The 18,423-nt window shown below is 34.4% G+C and overlaps 3 protein-coding genes and 2 long non-coding RNA genes across 5 annotated transcripts; 2 read left to right on the top strand and 3 right to left on the bottom strand.

The window, feature by feature from the left end:
• Nucleotides 1-353: 353 nt before the first annotated feature.
• LOC120280523 lies at nucleotides 354-6,547 on the top strand. Its single transcript, XR_005542346.1, has 2 exons — nucleotides 354-502; nucleotides 6,216-6,547. It is a non-coding gene; the product is annotated as an uncharacterized LOC120280523 (long non-coding RNA).
• Nucleotides 512-1,112, bottom strand: LOC120280524. Its single transcript, XR_005542347.1, has 3 exons — nucleotides 1,084-1,112; nucleotides 849-960; nucleotides 512-751 (listed from the first exon to the last, which is right to left on the bottom strand). It is a non-coding gene; the product is annotated as an uncharacterized LOC120280524 (long non-coding RNA).
• LOC120280522 (ubiquitin-conjugating enzyme E2 2) lies at nucleotides 2,944-6,185 on the top strand. Its single transcript, XM_039287383.1, has 6 exons — nucleotides 2,944-3,093; nucleotides 3,917-4,049; nucleotides 4,154-4,179; nucleotides 4,655-4,744; nucleotides 5,094-5,182; nucleotides 5,799-6,185. The coding sequence occupies exons 2-6, from the start codon at nucleotides 3,925-3,927 to the stop codon at nucleotides 5,925-5,927; spliced, it is 459 nt and encodes a 152-aa protein (XP_039143317.1). The 5' UTR covers nucleotides 2,944-3,093; nucleotides 3,917-3,924; the 3' UTR covers nucleotides 5,928-6,185.
• A 201-nt stretch (nucleotides 6,548-6,748) lies between the features above and the next one.
• Nucleotides 6,749-10,074, bottom strand: LOC120280628 (probable LRR receptor-like serine/threonine-protein kinase At1g14390). The gene is made up of 7 exons (XM_039287507.1): nucleotides 8,403-10,074; nucleotides 8,190-8,323; nucleotides 7,874-8,111; nucleotides 7,587-7,795; nucleotides 7,451-7,503; nucleotides 7,217-7,328; nucleotides 6,749-7,116 (listed from the first exon to the last, which is right to left on the bottom strand). Exons 1-7 carry the CDS (start codon nucleotides 9,628-9,630, stop codon nucleotides 6,883-6,885), a joined length of 2,208 nt encoding a protein of 735 aa, XP_039143441.1. The 5' UTR covers nucleotides 9,631-10,074; the 3' UTR covers nucleotides 6,749-6,882.
• Nucleotides 10,075-13,434: 3,360 nt separating this feature from the next.
• Nucleotides 13,435-16,299, bottom strand: LOC120280155. The gene is made up of 6 exons (XM_039286898.1): nucleotides 16,174-16,299; nucleotides 15,954-16,065; nucleotides 14,458-14,806; nucleotides 13,758-14,214; nucleotides 13,614-13,681; nucleotides 13,435-13,521 (listed from the first exon to the last, which is right to left on the bottom strand). The coding sequence occupies exons 1-6, from the start codon at nucleotides 16,217-16,219 to the stop codon at nucleotides 13,483-13,485; spliced, it is 1,071 nt and encodes a 356-aa protein (XP_039142832.1). The 5' UTR covers nucleotides 16,220-16,299; the 3' UTR covers nucleotides 13,435-13,482.
• Nucleotides 16,300-18,423: the final 2,124 nt, after the last annotated feature.

The raw sequence follows: 18,423 nt of genomic DNA, 5'->3' as shown, positions 1-18,423 counted from the left end.
GCTTAACGATTGCAATGTCACTGCACCATTACTTTTCTCACAATTCTCATATTCAAAGCATCCGTTCATTTGCATCTTTTCTCAAAATGCTTTTGTTTATCATCATTTCTCGTGGCAGTCATTGCTCTGCGATACAAACCCCAATTTTTAAGAGAAGCGATGTCACGGAACCCGGGCGACGAACACGTGGGGAGACGCGTTCACCACCGAACTCGCGCTCACTCGCATGCGAGGCGTTCACCACCGAACCGCGCCTCACCTCGCGAGATGAGGTATCGGGAGGGCCCACGCTCGACACTCGGCGCGAACACCTCACGCAGCATCACGATACCATGGGACCAAAACTGGTCGTTGGCATCCAAACCCCAATTCACCTGCAAACACCGAGGCTGCAAGAATGTTCTGCGAGAACAAGCGAGAATACGATCAAAGATCAAAGGGTACGTGAGATTGTGAAGCAGAGCCAGCCGATTGACAACAGCCCTCCATACCAAAAGAAATGGTGCTTTGCCTGTCCTATAAATTTGTTGTTGTCATGTTACAGTCCATGTCTGCTACTTCTTAAGTATTACATCAAACTATACAATCCAGTAGCTAGACTTCTGCTTGGCTTTAAGAGTACCATCGCTGGACATTCTTGGCTCATACTCTCCTTGTGATCCTTATGAACCTGGACAGTGTACTACAAATTCCATATAACATCCATCTTGAACCTTAGCTTTGCAGGATTTTCTGATTAACTGCTCTGCAGCTGTATAGTTCACCACAAATAGATATTTTAGACATATTATAATGAGTAGTTGAAGAAATCACTCATCGTTGAAAACGATGATTAGCTAGATACATACTTTAAGTTTAAGTGTATTGAATTCACTTCTCGCTTCAATAGGTTTACAGACAATGATTTCCAGCAGAATTAGCCTGAGTTGATATACATCTTCCTTTTCACCATGCTCCACACTGTAAATGTTGTGAATGTTAGGAAGGATTAAAAAAAAAGTTGTTTAGATTTCACATACTCAATGCTGAAAAAAAAATTTAACTAGTTCATCAGTAATGAACATAAATATAAAGTTAGTTTACCTGCCGAATTCACTTCCTTCATATCATGCGCCACCCAAAGGACTCTCAGAACCAATCTATATATATATATATATATATATTTTAACTAAAAGTTGACAAGCGCCCCCTGTTTAAGAAATTGTCAAAAAGACAAACAGTTACGAAGGTGCACAAGTTATGGTGATTTACCCTGTTCAGTACTAGATCCAAATGTAGTGCATCAATTACGGTGGCTCATAGATCTTCTAGGAAAATCTTCCTATTCAGTACTGGCCCCAAATGTACAGTGCATCAATAGTATAGGAACAATACTGTCAGGGGAAGGATTCGAATTTTTACCCTCCCTTTTACACTCTTATGTCATACCATTGAGCTATCCAATGTTTGACTTAGTAATATTATGTGATGGATATCAGTTATATTTTTTTGCAGGAACTCAAAAATTGTCTTCCATGCATAAAAAGCTTTATGGTGAATGATTTATATTGGCCAAGCGCAGTCGGCGACTCTAAAAAGGCAAGATTGGTAAATCTTGTTGCAATGGCCAAGCGCAGTTTGGACTTTCATAGTGGACAAATAGCTCTAGGCGAGGACGAGCCAGCTTAGCAACTTCTCCTTGAATCCCGGTCAGGTGTTTGGCTGTGGTCCTTCTATTGTTGTTTCTTCCGTTGTTGTTGTTTTTTTCTTTTTTTCTTGTTGTATCCCCTTGTTTTCATGACTAATGGACTTTGTCTGTATTTTTTTTTGGTTTTAATACATGTGGTTCATCTATTTTTATATATATATATATATATATATATTGGCCACTCGGTGTTATTGGCTGTCGAGCATTGTGAATGCAGTTGGTGTGATTTGATTAGAGAATATATGCTTTGGAAACCAGGGCCCATGAGTTCCATTTTCCTGGAAAATGGCATCAAAAATATATTAATTTTTTTCTTTTCTTTTTTACTTTGAAATAAACTTTTGTTTGAGCACCCATAAATTGCAGGACAGTTAACATGGGAGATGGGACACATCAATAATTTGTTAATATTAACAATAGTGTGTAGCCTTTCTGTGCCATTATTGAAGAACTCTTTTATATTTATTTATAAAAGAGTATAGCATATTATTCAAAATGAATCCAAGCACTATTTCATGTATATTTATTATTTAATAATTAAGATTTTTTATTTATAAAATATAAATAAATCATTTCAAAAACATGTACACATGGAATTAAAGCAGGAGATTAGATGCTCATAGACAGAGAAGTTGTTGATATAATTACAAAAATCCATCTTATAAAATATTTCTAAAGAGTAAATTAAAACACACACAAAATACAATATATATATATATTGGTTTTATAAAAAAATTATAATATTTTAACAAAAATCTTAATATAAATTATTATCAATAATTAATTTTCCCATATATACTTTTTATTTCAGTTACAGTTTGTTTTTAAAATATAGACAAGATATAACCCTTCATCTTTATAATTTTATAATTAAAAAATTTCAATATAAACTTTCACATTAAAAATTTTCAGTTTTACTTATATACAAAAAATAATATAATAACAAAATTATTTTTAAAAATTATTTAAAAATTATAAAAAAACCACCCCTTGATTATGATTGAGAATTATTTTGAAAATTAAAAACCTACTACACATCATCATCATTATAATTGAGATAATTCAAATTATATAACTTAATAAATCTAAAAATGAATACAATCCAAATCTCATATGAAATTTGATAATAATCTCATCAAAATAATTACCAAACCACTTAATTTTTTTCTTAGAATTTTCTTCTAATAATTAATAAATAAATAAATAAATAAATAATTCACGCGAAGGAATCAAACCGGCCACACATAAAACAAGAAGAAAGGCCTTCAGATAAGAATTCCATCAAAGCCCTAATAAATTCTCTCTCTCTCTCTCTTTCGCTATCGTCGATTGGGAGGAGAACGACGAGCTCCTTCCTCGCGCTTCCCAATCCTAGGGCTGGAATCCTCCCTTCATACCCTTCGCTGGTAAAGGATCTATCCTTTTTTGCTTTGATTTGCTGTTGAATCGATCGTTTTGTTAGAAACCCTAGGTTTTGCCCTTGATTTGCTTTATTTGATTGGGGATCTTTTGAGGAATTGATGTAATTCGTGCTGGTTCTTGTTGTTAATTATGCCTTTCGGTTGGCTTTGTTGATTTTGAATCAGTTGTTTGTGTTTTTGTTGTGGATCGGATGTGTTTGGGTTTGGCTTGGTCCCGTGGATTGTTATGGTTTCGTTATTGGTTTTGTGTTTCTGTGGTTGATGGCTTTTCAATTGGTGTTAAAAAGATTTGTCCTTTTGGTGTTCTGCTTTTTTTGATTAATATAGGTTTTTGATTGACATAGTTGGGAAGTTGACCGAGATTATGTGAAATTGAACAAATTTATGTGCTCTTGGGCTTGTCATTGGGCACGCAATACTGAAATATTATGATTTTGGTCTTGATCTCTGATCGATTCATTCTGCTATTCACTCCACTCTATCTGGGATGTTAGTCCTACCTCTGGAAGTAACGGAAAAAGTTTATACTTGATAATTGATATGCATCTGGAGATGTAATATCTTTTTTTTAAGACCATAAAATACTTTCTCGTATGAGATGGGGTTTATTGCAATGTGTCTGTTAATGAATTAGTGACTCTTGTTGGCAGTGTGAAGCATTGCCCTCTGCTAGGCCTTTCTTGTATCCTTTTTGTGACAGATTGGTTTTACTTGTAATGCATTCTGTTTAGGAATAGGTCTTTAATGAAGACCATAATCTTTTATTAGATTGTTATGCATGTTAGCTGACATTAAAGTGAATGACCAGTGGTGAGGATGTCGACACCTGCTAGAAAGAGGCTCATGAGAGATTTCAAGCGTTTGCAGCAGGATCCTCCTGCTGGGATTAGTGGTGCACCTCAAGAGAATAACATCATGCTCTGGAATGCTGTTATATTTGGGTATATTTTCTTTAAATAGTTATATAACTATTTACATTCATGATTGTGCTTTTCTACTTATTTTATACTTGCCTAACACCTTGTTATCGTGGTTTGGATTGCAGACCTGATGACACCCCTTGGGATGGAGGTAGGGCTATGAGTACTCAATTTTGGAAGGGAAAATATGTGCAACATCAAGCTGATTTCCCATCAATTTCTTTTTAATTTTTTTCTTTATTCTTTTGTTACCAATCACCTTATCATTTTGGTATATTACTTCTTTTGGCTAGTTTATACCTTGCTGCCACAATTTTTTTTTGCAATTTTCAGAGGCACTGGTAACTGTTTATGCTTTTTCCAATCTGTCATCCTTTGCTTGCTTGTTACTTTTTCTCATGAAGCTAAGTTTTTGTGTGATGTGAATTTTGTATGCTTACCCATTTTGTTAGTGAACCAAACAGACTTCTTTGTTGACTTACTTTTTCACTTGAATAAACATCATAGATCATTCATTTGCTTTGTACGCTATTTTTACCATCTTTATCAAGTGATATTTGTGGTGTTTCTAATTTACTTTACAATGAAATTCTTACTAAGATTGTGCATCTTCTGTTGTTTGGCAGGTACGTTTAAGTTAACATTGCAATTTACAGAGGATTATCCAAATAAGCCACCTACTGTGCGCTTTGTTTCTCGAATGTTCCACCCGAACAGTAAGTTGTAATGTTACATGTTTATTACTAATTTATGCCCTTGAACACTTGGCTTAAAATTTTTCTTGCTTCTTACATGTGTATTGAAATGTTTTACATCATTTGTAGAAACTATTTTACATCTCAGATTGTGTGAGTTTTCTTTGTTTTTTGTCTAACAAAAAAAAAGGTATTTTACTTGAAATATATCTCATAGAAATGTTTTTATGATAATGGATGAAAATGATAAGTCTAACTCTTCCCTTTGCTCCATCTTAGCTAAGCTGGTATTTTTCTGTATGAGACTATCAACATCCCAATTTGTAACATGCAAAATTCATATTGTTGTTTGTCTTTTGGATATCCTCAGTTTATGCAGATGGAAGCATTTGCTTGGATATCCTTCAGAATCAATGGAGCCCAATTTATGATGTTGCTGCAATTCTCACATCAATCCAGGTGATTGTGCTTCCATTCTATCTATTATCATTATATATTTACTGAAAGCTTATGGCCTTGGTTCTGATGGGCGCTGTAAAGATTGTATGCAGACAATCACATATGCAACAACTTTTGGTGACATATGCATTAGATAGCCATGGTTGATCAATAATTAGAGGTGTGAAGGAGAGTTTTATAAGCCTTCTTGATAATTGTTATTTGTTATTCTTCATGAACTTCTCTTTTTGCTTCAACATGGTGAGGGAATCTTTGATATTGAAATCCAAAACCATCAAAACTTTTTCTTTGCAACAAAGTAGTGGACCACCTTTTTTGTTCTTCTAAGCTGAAAGCAGGACATGTGAATGCAAGAGACATGAGGCATGATTGTCCATTACTAATTTTCCTTTTCTGCTGTTGATTCAATCATGATAAACTGAAAGGCTGGGCAGTCATGTTCAGGAAAAAAAATTCTTTTGATAATCACTATTGCAATGTCACCACACCATTACTGTCAAGCACTTTTATCAGCTTGTTGTTACAGACCCTTTTCTCACAATTCTCATATTCAAAGCATCGGTTCATTTCCGTCTTTTCTCAAAATCTTTTTGTTTATCATAATTTCTTGTGGCAGTCATTGCTCTGCGATCCAAACCCCAACTCACCTGCAAACTCTGAGGCTGCAAGGATGTTTAGTGAGAACAAGCGAGAATACAATCGAAGGGTACGTGAGATTGTGGAACAGAGCTGGACAGCTGATTGACAACAGCCCTTCATGCCATAAGAAATGGTGCTTTGCCTGTCCTATAAAGTTGTTGTTATGTTACAGTCCATGTCTGCTACTCCTTAAGTATTATATCAAACTATACAATCCATGTAGCTAGACTTCTGCTTGGCTTTAAGAGTACCATTGCTGGACATTCTTGGCTCAATACTCTCCTTGTGATCCTTATGAACCATATGGTTGTGTTATTCATATGAATGAATAAGATGATGTTTGCCTTGTCGGTTCTTTTGCGTATTCTAACTGTTTCCGGTTATTGGACGCCAGGTTCTTCGCTGTCCTTATCGACAAAGTCTCTATTGAGCAAACCACAACTTGTGATTGCTGATATGTTTTCTCATTAAGATTTTTTTCATTTTTCTTGTGCTTCAGGATCTATATTTGCATTAACACCTATGTAATGTTGTCATGCATTTATAGTGTGACATAATCTTCTCACAATGTTTGTGAATGCCATGGCCTTTGAACAAGCACCATACTTTTGACAAGGCATTGTATCTACTTGCTTATTGCCTTTTATTTTTCATGATTTAGACTCTGCTCAAAAAAGATATGTTAGAGAGTAACAGAAAACAATGGAAAATGATGTATTTATATCATTTTGAGTTATGTTATTGCAAAGATTCACATACTTATCAATGCGGAACAACTAGTTATTTCAATATATTCATATAGTGAACATTTTGTAGTGGAGAGAACTAAATTTATATATTCATATCAAAATTTATTAATTTAATCATTATGGAATTATTAGTTACTTGAGAATAGATACATATAACTTAATAAAAGCATCATAAATGTACAGATAACATCTACCATGATATTGTTGGTAGACAAGCATTGGCAAAGACCATGCAAAGCATATATAAATTATAACCACAATAAAAGCAATGCAATCACAATGCGCACACACATAATTTAATTAGTTTCAGATCTATGATTGAGTGCTCAAGTTCTCACTGCTGGCCCATCCATCTTGAACCTGGACAGTGTACTGCAAATTCCATAGAACATCATCGATCGATGGCCGCTCTTTCGGTTCATTTGCCAAGCAATTGAGGGTAACTTCCACAGCAGTTTGCAATGAATCATGAGCAAAGGTTCCTCGTATTGTCGGATCGGTCATTCCCCTTAGCTTTGCAGGGTTTTCTGATAAACTCCTCTGCAGCTGTATAGTTCAATATAAATCGATATTTGAGACGGACGTATTATAATGAGTAGTAGAAGAAATCACTCATCGTCGAAAACAATGTTAACAAGATACATACTTGAAGTTTAAGTGTATCGAGTTCACTTCTCGATTCAGTAGGTTTACCGACGATGATTTCTAGCAGAATTAGCCCGAGTTGATACACATCTTCCTTTTCACCATGTTCCACACTGTAAATGTTGTGAACATTAGGAAGGATAAAAAAGAAATTGTTTAGATTTCACATATTCAATGCCGAAAAAAAAATTTAACAAGTTCATCGGTCGCGAACATAAATATAAAGTTAGTTTACCTGCCGAGTTCACTTCCTTCAGATGCGCCACCGAAAGGACTCTCAGAACCGATCTAACATATTCAAGACAAAGATTCAGGCTATGTCTTAAAAATTTTCAGAAAAAGATAAATAAAAAGCACACCAAAGAGACTACCTTGTTATTCTTGTTCTTTGGCAGGGCAGGAAGATTATAATTGCTGATCTTTGCTGTGAGAGTTTCATCTAATAAAATGTTTTCGATAGTCAAATTGTTACCGAAAATACCCGGGACTGTCACCGTCTGTAAAAATTGGATCCCCCTCGCAATGCCAATCACGGCAGCTATCCTCTGCGGCCATTTCAACATCTCCCGCTTTCGCCACTCTATAAATTACGATAATTTTCAGCATTGATCAAGAGTTCTCAATTCAAACCAACAGAAAAATTTATCGTACTTCTTACCGATTAAATGACTCCTAAGTGTTCCATTTGAAACATACTCAGTAACAAGAAAGATCGTCATGCCAGCATTGTCTTGGCCGCTAACTATGCAATGTCCAAGGATACTGACCAAATGTCGATGCCTGAGCTTCGACAGTGTATCAGTGAACTGAACCAAACTTTGAGCTGAATACTTTTGCTTTAATTTTATACATCTAATCATAATCATCGATCCATCCCTATGCCAACCTTTGTAGAACTAAAATAGCAGTAAAAACGTTATCTAACTAATCACATTACATTGTGCAGATATAAATCATATTCAGATTTATAATACCTTCCCTTGAGGACTTTCCTCAATTAGATGTCCAGGATCGAAATCATTAGTAGCTTCTTCGAGTTCTTCCAAACTGAAAACACGATAAGGCATTAATCCGATCGTCCCAATCCTCACAGCTTGAGACATATGTCCTGTTTAACATCAATAATCAACATTTACTCTTCAAGTATCAATAACTATGAATGAATCAGTGCAAAAATGTTTGTTTACTTGTTTCTGCAGGTGTTCTTGGAGAAACTTGAATTGTAGGCAAACCGGGGCTAGATTTCGGCAATAGTTTTTTATCAAAACTCTCTGGTTTAATCCTCCTCAAAGCTACAAACAACAATAACCCGATCACCATCCCGCCGCCGATGATTCCTCCGACTATGCCTAATATAAGTCCCAAATGGTTGTTCTTTGACTCAGTGTTGTTCTTCTCCACAGGAGGAAGAATTGCAGCCAATGCTCCCTGGTTGCAATAAGAACCAGAATGCTGGTTCTTTGGATTCACTCCAATCAAGCAATTCCCCGAATTCAATACGAAAAGATTCGAAGAATTGGACCGAAGACACAGAGGCATTGTTCCAGTCAAGAGATTATTAGAAACATCAACATAAGCAAGTGCAGCACCACAAGACAAACTCACCGGAAAAGCTCCGGCGAGGCCATTGCTTGATAAATCTAGATATTGAATTGCAGGCAAAGAGAACAAGAAAGGTGGGATCTTTCCAGTAATTAGATTAGAGGAAAGATCAAGCTTTTGAAGTTTATCAAGAGATTGAAGTTGAAGAGGAATAGAAGCATGGAAATGGTTTTTTGATAGGATTAGAGAGACAAGATTGGTACTCAAGAAGGTGGGGAAGTCAGGACCGAGGAGGTTGTTGCTGAGGTCGAGGTCGGTGATGGAGGAGAGAGGGTGGAGATCAGGGAGGGTGCCGTTGAGGGAATTGTGGCTCAAGATGAGAGCTTGGAGGGAGGTCATGGTGGAGAGTTGAGGGGGGATGGAGCCGGAGAAGTGATTGGAGGAGAGATTGAGGAGTTTGAGGTTGGAGAGGCGGTGGAGCTTGGAAGGGAGAGGACCCCAGAGGCCAAGAGAGACGAGGGAGAGGGTGGTGAGGGAGGGGAAGCGGGTGAGAGTGGTGAAGAGGGAGTCGGAGGAGAAGGAAGAAGAGAGAGTGAAGGAAGAGGTGTTGTTGCCGGAGATGGAAAGGGAGGTGAGATGGCCGGAGGAGCAGGAGAGGGAGAAGGAAGGAGAAGGAGGGAGGTAACAGAAGGAGGAAGAGGAGGAGAGGGAGGAGAGAGCTGAAGGGAACTCTAGAAGACGTTGGAGACGAAGGAGTGTTTTGGATTGAGATGGAGAAAGGTCTTGAGAGGTGGATGGGGAGGTGTAGATTAGGAGGAGGAGAAGGAGATGGAGGAGCATAGTGAAAGGAGAGAGCTTTGATAGTGGAATCATGGAATGGTGATCAGAGAACAAGAAAGGAGAGAGCTTTAATGGTGGAGAATGGAGAAGACAATGGTTGGAGAGGTAAAGGAGAGAGCTTTGATAGTGAGATGATGGAACAGGGATGAGAGGTGATGGTTGGAAAGTGAAAGGAGAGAGCTTTAATGGTGGAATTGAAAAACACAACACACATAAACACAATGAAAACAAAGCAAGAAAAGAACAGGAGATAGAGAGAGAGAGATTGAAGGATGTTTCAGAAGAAGAAGAAGAAGAAGAAGGGGAGTGGAAGTTGAGTTGAGGAAGAAGATGAGAAGAAGAGAGAGAGAGAGTGATGTTATGATGATGTTGTGATGAGGAATGAATTTGACAAAGGAAAGGGAGAAGCTTTGTTTGGTGAAATAAGAGAGGAAAAAGAGGAGAAGAAGAAGAAGAAGGGGAACAAAGAGTAGTGTTTTGCTTCTTGGGAGAACACTAACAAGTTGGCTTTACAGAGTATACAACATTAGAGTTACGTGTCACACTTCACACGTGGGACTTGTGAGCATCTCGCGCCATTTGCGGTTATTATTGTTTTTAACTTGATTAATTATTAGTAATGGTTTTGATTCACTTGATACTCAAACTACTGTAATTTGCATTAATGAAGTGTTATATAGACATATAAAGGAGTAAATTTTTTTATAATGAAAATGAATAAACTATAATTTTATTATAAAAAAACAAAAAAATGCAAATACAGGACGAGAGATGACATGTATAAAAAAACAGAATTTTTAGATAATGACATTCGTATATAGTCATTTATTCTGATCATTATGAGATTACAGACTCTAAATTAGATCACTTATCGGAGAGTTTATGATAATTTTTTCAGCATAATATTCGTCAATTTTTAGCTCTTGATAGCCCAAAAAAATTAGACAATAATTTTCAAAAATTTGTAACTAATTTGCATACATTGGGACCATGGATTTAAATTTTGAGAATGAAGAGAAAGTGGGCAATAAAGTAGGTGAGTATAAGTGTTATTTTGAGTATAAGTATTATTTTGTATTGAATGCTTGGGAAACAATTGATCCATTTTATTACTATCTTTTTGTTTCTCTTTTGGCAGTCAAAAGGGCCCTTTCTGTCTCTATTTGTAATTAACTACCCAATCAACACTTTCAAGCCTAATAATTCCTAACTTTTCTTTTAAAAAAATAAAAAAAGGTCTTTAGTCTGTGTTAAATTAATATTCATGTTAAAAAAAGCTTTTTTTACTGCCCAAAAATTTAACAATAATTTACAAGGAAAACATAGACATAAATACAGTCAAGATGTACCAAAAATAAATCAATTCCTGCCATAATTAATCTGTAATTATTTGCATTTATTCTAATAAATTAAAATTATTAAAAAGAATATCAACTTTTATTTAATTATATGTTTTAATGAATGAGGCTCCATCACCCCATTATTTTCAATATGACTTTTTGATGCAGTACTTTTATCTTCTTTTTAACTGTAAAGTTCACTGCCAAACTTATACTGTAACTCTTATAAATGGTTAATAAATAAAGTTTTGTATTTATTGGCAAACTTTGGAAATTGTTCCTCAATCTTAGTATGCCTTTTCCATTTCTTCAATAACTATATTTGTACTTACACTGATTAAAGCAACTCAACAGTGTATTGTAACTGTCACACTTTCTTTTTTATTGGAGAAATTATTATTATTATTATTTAAAACTCAAGCTAAAATATGATGGTACATAACAAAGATAAAAGATGAGACATGAGAATTTCATGGAAAATAAATTAATTGGTAGTCATATTTAATTTTTTTTAAAATTATTTTAGGCTATACATTATTAATGTACTATGTCATGGACACAATGATGTTTTTTTTTAACAAAAATGAAGAAAAAAAATATCATGTGATCAAGGTTACACATCATCACCAACAAATTTCTTTGAAAAATTTAAAAATAATAACACACATATAATGTAGAATTGTAATGCATTATTACTAACCTTATAATTATAGAAATAAAAATAAATAACATATTTAAAGTTTCAAATATAACCTTCACTTTTTCAGTTGATAAAATCCTAATTTTTTTTTTCAAAAAAAAAATAAGTTGATAAATTACATTGATTGAAGAAGAAAAACCTAAATTTTTGACTAATTAGACTACAAATCACAATAAATAATAATAATAATAATAAAATTAATTTATAAGTCCAAGAAGTCAACGTCAATGCTTAATTTTGTTTGACTGATGAGACTCATCTTCAAAGCAATGCATGTGATAAAAGTGAAAGTCAAACGGACCTAACGGCGCCAAACTAGCAATTAATTTATTACTTAAATAATGTATGCTTTTAGTGTCCCAATCTTTGCTTTATTTCAATGTGTTTCCATTGTGAAGTTTTGACTTTTATTTGAGTGTGAGATAGCATTCACATTGTACTACCAAATGAAACACACTTACTTGTTTATTATATTGAATTATTTTTAAGTTTATAATGTATCAAATGAGAAGAAATAAAGCATTACTTAGATTAATTTTGAATAATTATTTATGTTTTAGATTTAAATTAATTACTGTATCATGACTTTATGATCATGTGTTAATCTTATTCCGTATTTTAAAAATTTAACTATTTTCATAAATTAAAATGAAACTAATCTTTTAATATAAAAAATTATATGTAAACAAACACCGAAGTCTTAAAAAATGATATAAATCGGAAGTATATATCAATTAATATGATATGCATAAATGTTATACTTTTTTTATTATTAATAAATGAGTCAAAATAATAGTTTACAATCAAATCAAAATAGTGGTTTATCCACTTTTCTTAAATCAATGAATTTATTTTAAAAAAAATTGTATAATAATATAAACAATGTTAAGTTTTTTTTCCCTTTCTTGAGATTGCCAAAAATAGATAATTTGCTTATTTTCTCTTAAATTTGGTCATTTGCAAAATTTTTAAATATTAGTTATTTAAAAAACAGAGAAAAAAAATCCATGAGACTGAGTTAGGCTCTTAAACCGAAGAAGGTAATCAGACAAATTAATGAACTATATATTAATATAATCTATATATTTACAGACATTAAATGAAAGATCCAACTAATCCCACATCTCTCCAATGCCATGTTGAGGAAGGCATGTGCAAGAGATGATGTTCCCAAATTATAATTTACTTATTTATTTATTTATTTTCATTGTGACAGTAATCTCTAACAGAGTAATCATTTTATATTTTTATTAATTAAAAAAGAGCTGTAATTAAAAACTCAGATTCTCCACTTAGATCAAATATTGATATTTTAATATATTTCAAGGTGTGTTTTGCAAAAGGATGCATAACATGAACATCTAGTGGAGTTGGTGAAGTAGACATGAAGAAGAAGAAGATAAAGATATTTAAGTTGGAACTCTCTCATAAACAATTGAGTTTGTTTGTTAGCACATTGTCCTGCAGAACATGGTAGGTAATATGTACACCATTGTAACACTCTTTTGGACACTACGTTCTTGTCGGTGAGGATCTATTTCTCACTTTATTAGGTGTCATGACATTAACCCTAAAAATATAAAAATAATTTTAAAAATAAAAAAATTGGATTTCATCATTCATGGTAGGGTTTGTTTTACTATAAAATACTTTAATGATTCATGATAATAGTAATAATAATAATATCAAAAGAAATATTAAAAACAAATACACACTTCTATGAGTTTATGAAAATGAGAAAATCACACCACACCAAAGCAGCAGCATCACCACACAAACCTATTTTTTTATGTTTTTGGGGATTGAACTTTTATCTTTACAGCGAAAACTCACAAGGCAGGAGGATCAGTTTGTCTGGATTTCTTGCTCCATTAGCTGGACATCCTGCAGATTGATGATAATAGTTTCAATTAATGTTTGAATATTGATTTAATTTTCTTTTGAAAATGAACTAATTTTTGAGTTTATAATAATACCATGTTTTCCTTCTCTTCTTGTGATAATGCCTCCTCCTCATCAGCTTGTGAAGTATCAATTGAATCCACTGAAAAATATATACATCAATGAATTGAACATTAGCAAGAATTTTAAAAAAAAAGTATTGGTTTCAAAGTTGCCACCTTTTTCAGCAGGAATTGGAGTTCCTCTCAATGAAGACTTGATCTTCACCTTCTCAGCATTAGATTCTGGTTTTTTAAGCCTCTGAGATCTCTTTTGTTCAGTAGAAGTCACAGTTTTAGAGTTCTTGTCAACTGATGACTTGTTTCTGGGAGTAGGAATTTTCTTATGAACAGTGTTCAGTTTATTTGATTCTCTAATTCCAAGAGCATCAGAATTAACCAACTTGGGTTTCAGATTTCCAGTCTTTGTTGTGTTGGAGTTGTGAACATCTTCATCTGAAACATGCATTCCTCCATCTCTAGGTGATTCAGAACAGGATCCAGAAATGCTTAGCTTCTCAAATTCTTCTAAGATGTTATAGCTCTGCATAAGATCTTTGACACTTTCTCCTAATTCGGAGACGAGGTTATATCTGCATGCATATGACTTAAGCTCCTCCCGCAGTCGCTGTATATGCTGCAAATTTTGTTTTCAAGAACATGAACTTGTCTGAGAAGTTTTGTATCAAATAAATATAATGCAAGTTTTCCAATTGTACACATTGGCAACATATTCTGTTTTAAAGAATATGTATTTGTCTAAGAAATTTGGTACCAAATGCTAAATATAATGCAAGTTCTATAATTGTACACATGCATATTCAAGGAATGCTGATTTCTATATAGTATAAAAGTGAAGGTATAAGAGTGATAGAATCACCTCACATCCTGCTTCCAAGGCAAGCTTGAAGAAACCAAGTGAGATTGAGTGTTTTCCAGCCGATTCTGATAGTTTGATTTGTGTTAGCCAATAAGACACCGATGACAGAACATTGAACCTCCTTTGGCCTGAAGACCTGGATACATTAGAAAGAGGTGTTTCACTCTTTCCTAGAGTGTTAGTCCTCCTTGTTCGAGCCTCAGATATGGGAGTTACGCTTCCAGAGGTCGCTGGCCGAGGACTAGATTTCGAAGGGAAAGAGAGCCTTCCTGGTACTTTTGCTATTTTATCCTTGCCAGATAGATCAAGCACACTCACACTCTTGCTAACTTCTGATTTGGGCCTTCCCCTGAAAGATGAATTTTTTTATGTGAATTATTGCAAAATACCAAAGACATTAGTGAGTGCTGCACTCTAATGATCTAGCATTCAATTCTCCACATACTTGCTGTGTTTCAGCAACAAAACACCACATAATGCAGATCAGATATACTACCTCTAGCAATCAAGGCATCAGCAAATGCACAATTCAATTTAGGTTGCAATTAAGGACAAACCAGAATTCAATGTTAGCTATCTCTTGTCTATATAAAGCAACAGTTGATGTTTTTTTTTTCAGAAAAACTCCCAATCAGCATTCACATTCTCCTAGACTCCTGCTTATGTAAGCATTCAACATGTCAACCATAGACTAATAAATCAGGATTACACTCATCACAAGAAGACAATTTGAGTTGTGTTGTGGTTGTGATGTTGATTTCTGATTAGACATAATAATAAGGATACAAAGATTACAGTGATGTGTTACTTGTCATGACGCTTTGAGTTGGTTTATTTGTAAAAATCAAAATCAAATCATATATAACATCTCCAAAGGCCTACATTCAAATAGCACAATCCTGGTGATTCATGATAACCAATGCAATTTTATGATGGCCAATGACAACAGAGTACCTTTGGCAATACTGGTCATCAATGCATTTATAGGACAAACAACAAAAATCCACATGCATTTGATAGAAAGTAAAATATTCTCAATCTCAATCAAAAATCAAAATCAAAATTGAATTTGGAAAATCATCATCAAGGTTTCCAATCTATGCTACATCAGATATAGTAATCCAGTTGATTTAGAAATAGAAATTCATGCATTTCCCGGCCCACTAGAAACAACAAGAAATCCACATGCCTATGATAAAATGTGAAACATTCTCAATCTCAATCAAAATCAAAATCCAATTTGGTAGATCATCATCAAGGTTTCCAATCTATTCCTATATCAAATATAGCAATCCAGGTGATTCACGAATAGAAATTCATGCATTTCCCTGCCTACTAAGAACTAGATAAACATTCAAATCATAAGGAAAAAAACCATCCAAAAAATTGAATTAAAAAAACCTAGAATCAAGAACACAAAAAGGGCCTATGATCTAATCAACAGTGTATAAAGAAATCAATAAATTGAAATCGATAAAAATAAAAATAAAAACAACCTCCTTGTAGCCGAAGAACCCCCCGATTTCTCTCCAGCCATTGCCTGCTTCTCCTCCTTCAATTTGGTAGCCGATCTCAACGGGTACCTCAATTTCGACCCTGATGAAACCCCTGATCCAAAAAAAAAAAAAAACATCAAAATCAACCAAAAAAACATCAAAATTAACCCAAAAAAACTCAAAATCAAAGGAGAAAAAGAGATCAGAGAAGAGAAATCACCATGAACAACAGCGCCCTGATCCTTGATCCCTTGATTCCCTTCCATTTTTCCACTCTTTCTCTTTCTCTCTCTCTAAAAATCCTCCATTTTTTCCCCAATTTTATAGAAAGAGAGATGAGAGGCGCGGAGTAGTGCTCATAGTTTGAATTTGAAAATTGAACGTTTGAGCGGGAAATTCAAAAGAGGATCCAAATGGGCCTTTTTGGGTCCAACGGTCAGTTTAGACCCATCATTGAACTCAGAGATCAGTTTGGGCCCACCATCGAAGACTTTGGCCCACAATCAAAAGCAATTGGAAGACCACTTGTTATCTGTTAACGGCTCGGTTCGCCTGGTGAAATTTCAAACCGGAATGAACCGAACCGAACCGGCTGGATTTTTAATTAACAATTAAAAGTCTTGGACATATATAAAATATAAATTTTTTTATTAAAGTGAATAAACTACAACTTTATTAAAATTGCGAAGAAGAAATACAACAAATACACAAAGGAGTATATATTGTTACAAAGAAAGAAATAAGAACAGTCTAAGACTCTCACCAGTATTTAAATTTTTTTTTTTAAATAGGCGACAAGCACCAGAATCGCATGGACGTGTACGTGCGGAGAACAAGGCTCAACGCCTATCCACGTGTCCTCACTTTGTGCAGGACATGAGGTTCGATCTCAGGTCTTCTCTAAAATGAACGCTCTATACAAGAGATCGGATATCAATTGACTTAAAAATTGTTGGTGTATTTTAAATTAGGTTGGGTTGGTTCTTGGTTGAATAAATGATGGGATTAAAATAAAAGTATATATATATATATATATATATATATATATATCAATTAAACCATGTTTACAAGAAAGTAAGATGCTTAAGTTGGAAGTTTCACGTGGTCAACAATCGCATGTGATTCTAATTTTCAAACACACACACACATATATATATAAAGTTAAAAAATTTTAAAAAAATAATTATTAATTAGTGTATTTTACTTCTATGACGAAATAATATGATCAAACTACATCTACAACTCTGTTTTATCTTCTCTCCCAGTTTACTGGATGTCTGTTTTCAAATTACCAGCTTGGGTAATCCTTGAAATCGATAAAATTAGGAGAGACTTTCTTTGGAAGGGTCCAGATCTGGGGTCTAAGGGTATAAGGTTGATTGCCTGGAAAAGAATTTGTAGACCCCGTTGCATGGGCGGTTGGGGTATCCTTGATCTCCATATATTCAATAATGCCTTATTAGGAAAGTGGTGGTGGAAGCTCATCACCAAGCCGGTCTCCTGTTGGACAAAAATTGTCTTTGCAAACTATGTGATAAGAGATGCCCCTGATATTCTATATCATCATCCACCAAGAAATAAATCTTTCTTCTGGGCTGGAATTAATACCATTCTACCCTCCTTTCGATTCTGCATATCCAAATCAATTGGAAATGGTAACAAAACTCTATTCTGGTTTGATAAATGGCTTGAAGGTCAATCCCCAAATGACCGTTGGACATCACTTTTCTTGGACTGCTCTTATCCTTCGATTACTTTAAGACAATTTATACATATAATTAATTCCGGTTGTAATCCATTCAGGACAACCTCTGTTGATGACTTTACCGTATTAATGAACTCCATTCCAGACTGTACAATTGATCAAGATGACTCTTATACCTGGTCTCTTGATAATAACGGAACCTTCTCTGTCAAATCTTTCTATAATTTCTTAATTGATGGAGGCATTCGCAGTCAACTTTATTCCAAATTCTGGAAGACAAATACCCCTAGTAAAATAACACTATTTTGTTGGCTTGCTTGGGAAAACAAAATTCTTACTCTAGATAACCTTTTTATTAAAGGTTGCAATCCTAATGCTACTGACACATGTATTCTATGTCATAACAACTCAGAAACAGTAGATCATCTTTTTATTAATTGTTCGCTGGAGAGAATTTGGTCCTTCTTCCGAGGTTTGTTAGATGTTGCTACTCTCCCATGCTCTATTTACAACATCTGGACCACTTGGATTCCCTCCTTAAATTCTGCCTCTAGGACTCTCTCAGATCTATGCTCTAGAGCCATATTCTGGAACATCCGGCCGAACGCATAGCATCGTATTTTTTTAACCAAAAAAATATTCATCAATTTCTTCTATACTCCATAAGCATGCCTAACATGCTTCTTTCTTGGATCACCGCAGACTCGGTGCCTCTTCGCAGGAACCATCTGATGCTGCTCAGAAGATCAAGCGTTCTCTTAACTT

This window comes from Dioscorea cayenensis, chromosome 17 (assembly GCF_009730915.1).
Source record: "Dioscorea cayenensis subsp. rotundata cultivar TDr96_F1 chromosome 17, TDr96_F1_v2_PseudoChromosome.rev07_lg8_w22 25.fasta, whole genome shotgun sequence".
NCBI classification, from domain to species: domain Eukaryota; kingdom Viridiplantae; phylum Streptophyta; class Magnoliopsida; order Dioscoreales; family Dioscoreaceae; genus Dioscorea; species Dioscorea cayenensis.
This window is presented reverse-complemented; position numbering and strand designations above follow the sequence as displayed.

Excerpts from the sequence above, each read along its gene's own strand:
- LOC120280522 (XM_039287383.1), top strand. The coding sequence starts at position 3,925 with ATGTCGACACCTGCTAGAAAGAGGCTCATGAGAGATTTCAAGCGTTTG. Across the intron at positions 4,180-4,654 it reads TGACACCCCTTGGGATGGAG|GTACGTTTAAGTTAACATTG; the intron begins GTAGGGCTATGA and ends GTTGTTTGGCAG. Across the intron at positions 5,183-5,798 it reads CAATTCTCACATCAATCCAG|TCATTGCTCTGCGATCCAAA; the intron begins GTGATTGTGCTT and ends TTCTTGTGGCAG.
- LOC120280155 (XM_039286898.1), bottom strand. The coding sequence starts at position 16,219 with ATGGAAGGGAATCAAGGGATCAAGGATCAGGGCGCTGTTGTTCATG. Across the intron at positions 16,066-16,173 it reads TCAGGGCGCTGTTGTTCATG|GGGTTTCATCAGGGTCGAAA; the intron begins GTGATTTCTCTT and ends TTTTTGGATCAG. Across the intron at positions 14,215-14,457 it reads CCTTGGAAGCAGGATGTGAG|CATATACAGCGACTGCGGGA; the intron begins GTGATTCTATCA and ends CAAAATTTGCAG.
- LOC120280628 (XM_039287507.1), bottom strand. The coding sequence starts at position 9,630 with ATGATTCCACTATCAAAGCTCTCTCCTTTCACTATGCTCCTCCATCTC. Across the intron at positions 7,329-7,450 it reads GAAGGAAGTGAACTCGGCAG|TGTGGAACATGGTGAAAAGG; the intron begins GTAAACTAACTT and ends CAACATTTACAG. Across the intron at positions 7,117-7,216 it reads TCGATACACTTAAACTTCAA|CTGCAGAGGAGTTTATCAGA; the intron begins GTATGTATCTTG and ends TGAACTATACAG.